Here is a 12,187-nt window from a genome sequence, read left to right as displayed (position 1 = left end):
CCAGACACAATCGTCACGTTCTGTCTGACCCCACCAAAGTTTACAGCTTTATCACGCCGTTTCACCGCCGCCGTTTTGTGGGAGGAGCTCACACTTTCTATGCGTCTGAGGTTACAACAACGCGGCGTCTTTAACGTCTTACGTCGGGATCATTTTTCTGCAACGCGGCAACAGACTTCAACTGTCGTTTTATCACCGCGAAAAGGTCGTCCGAGCTTCGTGACGTCACGGGCGACTCCCTGAATGTAGCACCGCCGAAGTCTTTCAAACGTATGATTTTGACACGATTATGGCGCCCTCTGGTGGCCAAACTCGCTCTTTTAAACCTTGAGAAGCAGTGAAATCCCCCCAGACGCATTCACATCTCGACTGAACCAAACGAGCTTGATTTGACCACGAATCCTGCTGATATTTGAAGCTGTTTTTGTTCCTTTCTTTTAGATTTGTCCTTGGCGGGCTCCCGTAGGCCTCCGCACGACTGTAGACTGTATCAGAGCACTATTTATCCATGTACAGGTCATTCTTCATAGTATTGTGTAAAGGAGTTTTTATCTGAAGCGAATGAGCACACGTTTTGACTTTTTAGCAGTCAGAATCACCAACGACTGAAAATATACGCTTTTTTTGTAGATTTTTAAAAGGTGAGACGCGAATCGGGGCGTCGACCGCACGTTTTGCTATATTTTTTTGCTGCATTTTAACATAGAGAGTTATTAAAGAGTGTAGGACCAAAGTAGATGAGTGATTCCTCGTGAGATTCCCAATGTCATTCCATTTGTTCCGTTTGAATCATGACCAAGACACTTCAGTGTGGACGACGTCTTCACCCAAACGTGAGACAAAACGACACAAAATGACCCAAATGAAGAGTAATGTTTGTAAATGTGATGAGTTTTGACGAGCTAAAGCTGCACCGTGTAACGTTTGCGGTGGCGTTTCGTGCTTCTTCGACTTGGGAAAGAGATGAATGTTGCGTAAGCGTGCTCGCCGCTCCACAGATCCGAGCTGTCGTGTACAAACCACGCGTACGCACAGAACACGCTAACCTTGTGATAGAAAACGGTCCAAAAACTCAAATTGTCACGTCACAAATGAGGCGATCTAAGCTAACGAGGCCCCCGACCCGTAACTTGGCCCGGAGGCGACGCCCGTTTGTCTCCACGCAGCTGGATTAATACCGCACTGTGGAACATTTCAGCTCGAGCATTTTCATGGAGACGAACAGGTGGCGAACTGTTCACCAGAAAAGATCCAGAGCGCCTCTTTAGAATAACGAAGAAGATTATGTCGTCGTGGATTATTTCTTCATTTACTGCTATCAATTTAGTCAAATTTCAAGGTTTTTTTGAACAGTCGAACACATCAAATGCCAGAGAAAAGTTACATAGTGCAGCTTTAAAGGACACATATTATGCAGAATTTACTGTTATAAGATATTCTTCTCTCAACAGAAATGTGGCTGGAGTTGCCTTTAGCTTGATTCGCGCCCGTTTCCTTCATGTTTGCGAGGTTGTCCTTCTGAGCCTCACAAAAACACCTTTTCCAGATTTGCGGCGTCAAAGGGCGACGTCTGGAGCTCGATTTGAAGGCCGTAAATCATCAGCAGAATCGTTCCCATCGCAAAACCTCTACATTACCACCGCGTGTTTGCATCAGCACGTCAGGGCAAGCTAGCTTTTTGTTCATTTCCCCGTGGGAGTGTCCTCTGCTGCCAGTAGATGGAGCGCTAACACACATTTTGACGAGCGCTAACACACATTTAAGAGAAGGTTGTGTGTGGTTTTCAGTACAAACATTATTTTAAGTCTTACAACACGAGTTTAAAGGACAACGACACAAACGATGCAGAATATGTGTCCTTTAAACCGGTCCAGCATGTCAAAGTTCACCTCGTTCAAACCCGTTTCGCGCCGTTGTTTTGCCACGTTTCCATTTCAACGCCAAACCTGATCATTCCTCATAATCATATTGAATCTTGTACAGACATTTTTACAGCGGTTTCCGGGCGGAGCTCCGACGTATGCACTGTACAAACGCTGGTATGCACTGTACAAACGCTGCTGGTATGCACTGTACAAAAGCTGCTGGTATGCACTGTACAAACGCTGGTATGCACTGTACAAACGCTGCTGGTATGCACTGTACAAACGCTGCTGGTATGCACTGTACAAACGCTGCTGGTATGCACTGTACAAACGCTGCTGGTATGCACTGTACAAACGCTGCTGGTATGCACTGTACAAACGCTGCTGGTATGCACTGTACAAACGCTGCTGGTATGCACTGTACAAACGCTGCTGGTATGCACTGTACAAACGCTGCTGGTATGCACTGTACAAACGCTGCTGGTATGCACTGTACAAACGCTGCTGGTATGCACTGTACAAACGCTGCTGGTATGCACTGTACAAACGCTGCTGGTATGCACTGTACAAACGCTGCTGGTATGCACTGTACAAACGCTGGTTTTCTAGAGACTTTTCCAGAGCTTCGGTTTAAGGTTCACACTGGAAACGCAGAGGACACTTTTGGATTTTATTTTGGAGAGAATCCTGAGCGCTGCAGGCCGCCTCCCCTTTGGGATTCTGTTACCTTTTTAATTTAATTTTTAATTTATTGAAATAATAAACAGAACAACTATGGATTAACCCCGTCTCTGTCGCCTCAGTTTAGTTCATACTTCACTGTTGGAGTAACACCAGTTTTATTGGTACAAACGTGGTACTTACTGTGTATTTTGTGATGTATTTGTGGCGGTAAAGGGTTAGTTGGGTAATTCAGTGTACAAATACACATTAAACACACACAATTCCCCATGTGTTTTATATATTCTTCCTGGCGCTTCGTCTTGGAACTAAAAACTGGTCACAAATCTAAACTGAACTAAAAGAACTGGTCACAAATCTAAACTAAACTAAAAGAACTGGTCACAAATCTAAACTAAACTAAAAACTGGTCACAATTGGCGTGCGCAAACTGATTCTGAACGTTTGTTACAGTTTTTCGGTCGTGAGTTTTAGTGTGTAACTTTCTGAACGTTCTTATAATAAGACTAATGACAAAATAATTGTATATAGGCCTAATACGATATCAATGTTTTATCGAAGATTTTTTTTGTTAAGTTCCTTGTTATCCAAGGGGACAAGATGGCAAAGATAAGCCTTTATTTGGCCACATGATGGGGAAATTCCAGTGTTGCAACAAGAAGTAGGTACAGAAGTAAAAGAACAGATAACTTAAAAAACACACACACACGCACTTAACAGAAAAGCTCTTATAAAGAAAATGTTAACTGCATTTTGAGCTGGGATTAGGCCCTAGAACCTGAATTTTAACCGCATTTATTTCAGTTTCCCGCCCAATCTGTATTTAATATTACTGTCTCATAAAATGTCCTCAGAAACCCAGCAATACATAAAATAGTCAAAAAGATGTAATAATGTCCTTCTAATGTCCTTTTGAACACGTTCCAGTCCAAATAACTGCTTCTGTGACATTTGTTTTGTAACTGTGTTGTTTTTTTGTCAATAAAGAATAAACAAAGCGGAGGGGAAAAAACGCGGCACAGACGGAGGTGTCCCGCGTGGCGCCTGATCAAAACTAACGCCACATTTTGTCTTTCCGCTGTATTTAGACGTGTTACGCACCCGGTCACGTGTTTGAACGCGGTCGTAACGGAACAGCCGTGGTATTTGAAACGGTGAGTGCGTAAATCTGTGCCGGGCGGAGCGGGGGGGGGCTTCAGCCGAGGACCCGGAAGTAGCTGGAAGGACCCAGAAGGACCCCCGGCAAAGATGGCGCCGCCCGGAGCCGCAGCACGTCTCTGAAGGTGAGAGAAGTTTAAAGTGTTTAAAGCTTTCAAACGTGTTTACGACTTAAACACGCGTCAGGACTATTGTGTTTTAAAGCTTTAAACACAAAATACTTTGTGTAGAAAACGACAAATGTCAAATCTGAACGCGAAGGAACGTTACGTAACTGAATATAAAATGTGTTTTGTTTTTAAGTATGTGTTACATTTTAAGTTTGCGGTTGTGTTTCCGGTTTGTCTGTTTAAACGCAGTTATTAAAGGTGCATTGCGTCACTTTCCTGGTGGTGGTCTGGCTTGTGCTCAGTGCGGCATTGAACTTAAACGCGTTCCCATGGAGACGGCGTCAGGGGTCTCATTTCAAAAGAGGGGTCAATGTTGCTTAAATGAGTTTTCAAGTTTGTGATCTGTAAAAATGATTTGACACGGGAAAATGAGCTTAAAATGGTTAAAAAACCGAGCGAAATTAAGAATGAGCAAGTTTGAGTTTTGTCCGTACGTTTTATAAATGATACGGTTTAGTTTAGTTTAGAGACGACGCCGCGCTCTGTACGAATGTGTGTTTTTCCAATTTTGACTCCGTTTGGTGGGAGGGCATCTGTGGTAAACTGTTGTGTCATTTATGTGGAGTTTGGCTCTTGTTTACAGCCTGGTTGCTACGGTAACGGCTGTGACATCACCTCTACCTGTGTCATATTTGTGCTCACGTCCAACAGGAAGTAGAATTACAAACTTTACCGAGGACAAACGGGCAAAATGTTGAATTAAATCTGGAATATAATAGTGGTTCTGACCCTGTAGTGTGAACTTTGACCCTGTTGTGTGAACTTTGACCCTGTAGTGTGAACTTTTACCCTGTTGTGTGAACTCATGAGGTTTTGTTCTAGACGTGTCAGACCGAGTGTCCATCTTCTCGTCCTCCTCAGATCTCCGTGTGTCCAGCAGGATGGGCGTGGCTCGGTTCTGGAGGAACTATAAGGTTCTGATCGTGATGGGCTCCGCTCTGGGCCTGGTGCACTTGGGCTGGTACCGGCTGAAGGAGACTAACCCGCTGAGACGACCCCGTGACCCCGAGACCCCCGAGCCGGGCATCGTGGCCTTCCTCTCGTCCACTCCGTCTGCCGCGGGAGCTAAGCGCGAGTAGAGGTGTGAGTGTCCTCCCCGTGTTCTCCCCACGTTCTCCTCGCTCTTCCTCTCAGACACAGGGGGCGCTCTTCCTCTCACACAGACACAGGGGGCGCTCTTCCCCTCACACACACACAGGGGGCGCTCTTCCTCTCACAGACACAGGGGGCGCTCTTCCTCTCTCACAGACACAGGGGGCGCTCTTCCTCTCACAGACACAGGGGGCGCTCTTCCTCTCACAGACACAGGGGGCGCTCTTCCTCTCACAGACACAGGGGGCGCTCTTCCTCTCACAGACACAGGGGGCGCTGTTCCTCTCACAGACACAGGGGGCGCTCTTCCTCTCACAGACACGGGGGGCGCTCTTCCTCTCACAGACACAGGGGGCGCTCTTCCTCTCACAGACACAGGGGGCGCTCTTCCTCTCACAGACACAGGGGGCGCTCTTCCTCTCACAGACACAGGGGGCGCTCTTCCTCTCACAGACACAGGGGGCGCTCTTCCTCTCACAGACACAGGGGGCGCTCTTCCTCCTTCCTCTCACACACAGGGGGCGCTCTTCCTCTCACAGACACAGGGGGCGCTCTTCCTCTCACAGACACAGGGGGCGCTCTTCCTCTCACAGGCACAGGGGGCGCTCTTCCTCTCACAGGCACAGGGGGCGCTCTTCCTCTCACACACACAGGGGGCGCTCTTCCTCTCACACACACACAGGGGGCGCTCTTCCTCTCACACACACACAGGGGGCGCTCTTCCTCTCTCACACACACAGGGGGCGCTCTTCCTCTCTCACAGACACAGGGGGCGCTCTTCCCCTCACAGACACGGGGGGCGCTCTTCCTCTCACAGACACAGGGGGCGCTCTTCCTCTCACAGACACAGGGGGCGCTCTTCCTCTCACAGACACAGGGGGCGCTCTTCCTCTCACAGACACAGGGGGCGCTCTTCCTCCTTCCTCTCACACACAGGGGGCGCTCTTCCTCTCACAGACACAGGGGGCGCTCTTCCTCTCAGACACAGGGGGCGCTCTTCCTCTCACAGGCACAGGGGGCGCTCTTCCTCTCACAGGCACAGGGGGCGCTCTTCCTCTCACACACACAGGGGGCGCTCTTCCTCTCACACACACACAGGGGGCGCTCTTCCTCTCACACACACACAGGGGGCGCTCTTCCTCTCACACACACACAGGGGGCGCTCTTCCTCTCACAGACACAGGGGGCGCTCTTCCTCTCACACAGACACGGGGGGCGCTCTTCCCCTCACAGACACGGGGGGCGCTCTTCCTCTCACACACACACAGGGGGCGCTCTTCCTCTCACAGACACAGGGGGCGCTCTTCCCCTCACAGACACGGGGGGCGCTCTTCCTCTCACAGACACGGGGGGCGCTCTTCCCCTCACAGACACGGGGGGCGCTCTTCCTCTCACAGACACGGGGGGCGCTCTTCCTCTCACAGACACGGGGGGCGCTCTTCCTCTCACAGACACAGGGGGCGCTCTTCCTCTCACAGACACAGGGGGCGCTCTTCCTCTCACAGACACAGGGGGCGCTCTTCCTCTCACAGACACAGGGGGCGCTCTTCCTCTCACAGACACAGGGGGCGCTCTTCCTCTCACAGACACAGGGGGCGCTCTTCCTCTCACAGACACAGGGGGCGCTCTTCCTCTCACAGACACAGGGGGCGCTGTTCCTCTCACAGACACGGGGGGCGCTCTTCCTCTCACAGACACGGGGGGCGCTCTTCCTCTCACAGACACGGGGGGCGCTCTTCCTCTCACACACAGGGGGCGCTCTTCCTCTCACAGACACAGGGGGCGCTCTTCCTCTCACAGACACAGGGGGCGCTCTTCCTCTCACAGGCACAGGGGGCGCTCTTCCTCTCACAGGCACAGGGGGCGCTCTTCCTCTCACACGCACAGGGGGCGCTCTTCCTCTCACACACACACAGGGGGCGCTCTTCCTCTCACACACACACAGGGGGCGCTCTTCCTCTCTCACACACACAGGGGGCGCTCTTCCTCTCTCACAGACACAGGGGGCGCTCTTCCCCTCACAGACACGGGGGGCGCTCTTCCCCTCACAGACACAGGGGGCGCTCTTCCTCTCACAGACACAGGGGGCGCTCTTCCTCTCACAGACACAGGGGGCGCTCTTCCTCTCACAGACACAGGGGGCGCTCTTCCTCTCACAGGCACAGGGGGCGCTCTTCCTCTCACAGGCACAGGGGGCGCTCTTCCTCTCACAGACACAGGGGGCGCTCTTCCTCTCACACACAGGGGGCGCTCTTCCTCTCACACACACACAGGGGGCGCTCTTCCTCTCACACACACACAGGGGGCGCTCTTCCTCTCACACACACACAGGGGGCGCTCTTCCTCTCACACACACACAGGGGGCGCTCTTCCTCTCTCACAGACACGGGGGGCGCTCTTCCTCTCACACAGACACGGGGGGCGCTCTTCCTCTCACAGACACGGGGGGCGCTCTTCCCCTCACAGACACGGGGGGCGCTCTTCCCCTCACAGACACGGGGGGCGCTCTTCCTCTCACAGACACGGGGGGCGCTCTTCCTCTCACAGACACGGGGGGCGCTCTTCCTCTCACAGACACAGGGGGCGCTCTTCCTCTCACAGACACAGGGGGCGCTCTTCCTCTCACAGACACAGGGGGCGCTCTTCCTCTCACAGACACAGGGGGCGCTCTTCCTCTCACAGACACAGGGGGCGCTCTTCCTCTCACAGACACAGGGGGCGCTCTTCCTCTCACAGGCACAGGGGGCGCTCTTCCTCTCACAGGCACAGGGGGCGCTCTTCCTCTCACAGGCACAGGGGGCGCTCTTCCTCTCACACACACACAGGGGGCGCTCTTCCTCTCACACACACACAGGGGGCGCTCTTCCTCTCTCACACACACAGGGGGCGCTCTTCCTCTCACAGACACAGGGGGCGCTCTTCCTCTCACAGACACAGGGGGCGCTCTTCCTCTCACAGACACAGGGGGCGCTCTTCCTCTCACAGACACAGGGGGCGCTCTTCCTCTCACAGGCACAGGGGGCGCTCTTCCTCTCACAGGCACAGGGGGCGCTCTTCCTCTCACACACACACAGGGGGCGCTCTTCCTCTCACACACACACAGGGGGCGCTCTTCCTCTCACACACACACAGGGGGCGCTCTTCCTCTCTCACACACACAGGGGGCGCTCTTCCTCTCTCACAGACACAGGGGGCGCTCTTCCCCTCACAGACACGGGGGGCGCTCTTCCTCTCACAGACACGGGGGGCGCTCTTCCTCTCACAGACACAGGGGGCGCTCTTCCTCTCACAGGCACAGGGGGCGCTCTTCCTCTCACAGGCACAGGGGGCGCTCTTCCTCTCACACGCACAGGGGGCGCTCTTCCTCTCACACACACACAGGGGGCGCTCTTCCTCTCACACACACACAGGGGGCGCTCTTCCTCTCTCACACACACAGGGGGCGCTCTTCCTCTCTCACAGACACAGGGGGCGCTCTTCCCCTCACAGACACGGGGGGCGCTCTTCCTCTCACAGACACAGGGGGCGCTCTTCCTCTCACAGACACAGGGGGCGCTCTTCCTCTCACAGACACAGGGGGCGCTCTTCCTCTCACAGACACAGGGGGCGCTCTTCCTCCTTCCTCTCACACACAGGGGGCGCTCTTCCTCTCACAGACACAGGGGGCGCTCTTCCTCTCACAGACACAGGGGGCGCTCTTCCTCTCACAGGCACAGGGGGCGCTCTTCCTCTCACAGGCACAGGGGGCGCTCTTCCTCTCACACGCACAGGGGGCGCTCTTCCTCTCACACACACACAGGGGGCGCTCTTCCTCTCACACACACACAGGGGGCGCTCTTCCTCTCACACACACACAGGGGGCGCTCTTCCTCTCTCACAGACACAGGGGGCGCTCTTCCCCTCACAGACACAGGGGGCGCTCTTCCTCTCACACAGACACGGGGGGCGCTCTTCCCCTCACAGACACGGGGGGCGCTCTTCCTCTCACAGACACGGGGGGCGCTCTTCCTCTCACAGACACAGGGGGCGCTCTTCCTCTCACAGACACAGGGGGCGCTCTTCCTCTCACAGACACAGGGGGCGCTCTTCCTCCTTCCTCTCACACACAGGGGGCGCTCTTCCTCTCACAGACACAGGGGGCGCTCTTCCTCTCACAGACACAGGGGGCGCTCTTCCTCTCACAGGCACAGGGGGCGCTCTTCCTCTCACACAGACACGGGGGGCGCTCTTCCCCTCACAGACACGGGGGGCGCTCTTCCTCTCACAGACACGGGGGGCGCTCTTCCTCTCACAGACACAGGGGGCGCTCTTCCTCTCACAGACACAGGGGGCGCTCTTCCTCTCACAGACACAGGGGGCGCTCTTCCTCTCACAGACACAGGGGGCGCTCTTCCTCTCACAGACACAGGGGGCGCTCTTCCTCTCACAGGCACAGGGGGCGCTCTTCCTCTCACACAGACACGGGGGGCGCTCTTCCCCTCACAGACACGGGGGGCGCTCTTCCTCTCACAGACACGGGGGGCGCTCTTCCTCTCACAGACACAGGGGGCGCTCTTCCTCTCACATACACAGGGGGCGCTCTTCCTCCTTCCTCTCACACACAGGGGGCGCTCTTCCTCTCACAGACACAGGGGGCGCTCTTCCTCTCACAGACACAGGGGGCGCTCTTCCTCTCACAGGCACAGGGGGCGCTCTTCCTCTCACAGGCACAGGGGGCGCTCTTCCTCTCACAGGCACAGGGGGCGCTCTTCCTCTCACAGACACAGGGGGCGCTCTTCCTCTCACACACAGGGGGCGCTCTTCCTCTCACACACACACAGGGGGCGCTCTTCCTCTCACACACACGCAGGGGGCGCTCTTCCTCTCACACACACACAGGGGGCGCTCTTCCTCTCACACACACACAGGGGGCGCTCTTCCTCTCTCACAGACACAGGGGGCGCTCTTCCCCTCACAGACACAGGGGGCGCTCTTCCTCTCACACAGACACGGGGGGCGCTCTTCCTCTCACAGACACGGGGGGCGCTCTTCCCCTCACAGACACGGGGGGCGCTCTTCCTCTCACAGACACGGGGGGCGCTCTTCCTCTCACAGACACGGGGGGCGCTCTTCCTCTCACAGACACGGGGGGCGCTCTTCCTCTCACAGACACGGGGGGCGCTCTTCCTCTCACAGACACGGGGGGCGCTCTTCCTCTCACAGGCACGGGGGGCGCTCTTCCTCTCACAGACACAGGGGGCGCTCTTCCTCTCACAGACACAGGGGGCGCTCTTCCTCTCACAGACACAGGGGGCGCTCTTCCTCTCACAGACACAGGGGGCGCTCTTCCTCTCACAGACACAGGGGGCGCTCTTCCTCTCACAGACACAGGGGGCGCTCTTCCTCTCACAGACACAGGGGGCGCTCTTCCTCTCACAGACACAGGGGGCGCTCTTCCTCTCACAGACACAGGGGGCGCTCTTCCTCTCACAGACACAGGGGGCGCTCTTCCTCTCACAGACACAGGGGGCGCTCTTCCTCTCACAGACACAGGGGGCGCTCTTCCTCTCACAGACACAGGGGGCGCTCTTGTTGCTGACGCTTGTCTTGTTTTCGCAGATTGAAAATGCGGCCTCACAATTGGCTGAGGAGAAACTGGGCGTGGGCTGTGGGCGGAGCCTTCGTCTCGGTTCATCTGTTCACTTGGCTCATGCAGAAGGCCATGAAGAGCTCCGTCCAATCGGAGCGAGCCCTCAGGAGCTCCAGCCAATCAGACGCAGCCGTGGGACAAGCCCCGCCTCCAGAGCAGAGCACAGACTGAAAGCAGAACGTTCTGACCCTGACGTCCAGAAACACGTGAAGAAGAAACGTGAACACGTGAGTTCATTTGGAAAAACTGAAGATGTAAAAAACGTTTAGTTCTGCTTTGAACTCTAAATAAAAGTGTTTTGATCCAGAATAATTTATGATTCAAATGTGTTGTATTTGTGTCATTGATCGTAATAAAACATGAGATGGATTTATGTGAGTTTATTTCATATTTATTTGGTCGGAACACGAGGAGAACATGCAAACAGAACACTCATTCACCTGCAGAACACGAGGAGAACATGCAAACAGAACACACACATTCACCTGCAGAACATGAGAACATGCAAACAGAACACACTCATTCACCTGCAGAACACGAGGAGAACATGCAAACAGAACACTCATTCACCTGCAGAACACGAGGAGAACATGCAAACAGAACACACTCATTCACCTGCAGAACACGAGGAGAACATGCAAACAGAACACACTCATTCACCTGCAGAACATGAGAACATGCAAACAGAACACACTCATTCACCTGCAGAACACGAGGAGAACATGCAAACAGAACACACTCATTCACCTGCAGAACACGAGGAGAACATGCAAACAACACACACATTCACCTGCAGAACACGAGAACATGCAAACAGAACACTCATTCACCTGCAGAACACGAGGAGAACATGCAAACAGAACACACACATTCACCTGCAGAACACGAGAACATGCAAACAGAACACTCATTCACCTGCAGAACACGAGGAGAACATGCAAACAGAACACACTCATTCACCTGCAGAACACGAGGAGAACATGCAAACAGAACACACATTCACCTGCAGAACATGAGGAGAACATGCAAACAGAACACACATTCACCTGCAGAACACGAGGAGAACATGCAAACAGAACACTCATTCACCTGCAGAACACGAGGAGAACATGCAAACAGAACACACTCATTCACCTGCAGAACATGAGAACATGCAAACAGAACACACTCATTCACCTGCAGAACACGAGGAGAACATGCAAACAGAACACACTCATTCACCTGCAGAACACGAGGAGAACATGCAAACAGAACACACACATTCACCTGCAGAACACGAGAACATGCAAACAGAACACTCATTCACCTGCAGAACACGAGGAGAACATGCAAACAGAACACACTCATTCACCTGCAGAACACGAGGAGAACATGCAAACAGAACACACATTCACCTGCAGAACATGAGGAGAACATGCAAACAGAACACACATTCACCTGCAGAACACGAGGAGAACATGCAAACAGAACACTCATTCACCTGCAGAACATGAGTAGAACATGCAAACAGAACACACACATTCACCTGCAGAACACGAGGAGAACATGCAAACAGAACACTCATTCACCTGCAGAACATGAGGAGAACATAC

The 12,187-nt window shown here is 53.7% G+C and overlaps 1 protein-coding gene across 1 annotated transcript; it reads left to right on the top strand.

Annotated features, from left to right (window-relative positions):
• The first annotated feature begins 4,881 nt into the window (after positions 1 to 4,881).
• On the top strand, positions 4,882 to 10,912 carry LOC140377507 (uncharacterized). Its single transcript, XM_072462940.1, has 2 exons — positions 4,882 to 4,955; positions 10,565 to 10,912. The coding sequence occupies exon 2, from the start codon at positions 10,572 to 10,574 to the stop codon at positions 10,764 to 10,766; it is 195 nt and encodes a 64-aa protein (XP_072319041.1). The 5' UTR covers positions 4,882 to 4,955; positions 10,565 to 10,571; the 3' UTR covers positions 10,767 to 10,912.
• Positions 10,913 to 12,187: the final 1,275 nt, after the last annotated feature.

This window comes from Eucyclogobius newberryi, unplaced genomic scaffold (assembly GCF_026437365.1).
Source record: "Eucyclogobius newberryi isolate DKJ021-1_F unplaced genomic scaffold, fEucNew1.0.hap1 SCAF_4, whole genome shotgun sequence".
Classification (NCBI taxonomy): Eukaryota; Metazoa; Chordata; class Actinopteri; order Gobiiformes; family Gobiidae; genus Eucyclogobius; species Eucyclogobius newberryi.
The sequence above is the reverse complement of the archived record's forward strand: the minus strand, read 5'-3'. Positions and strand labels throughout refer to the sequence as shown.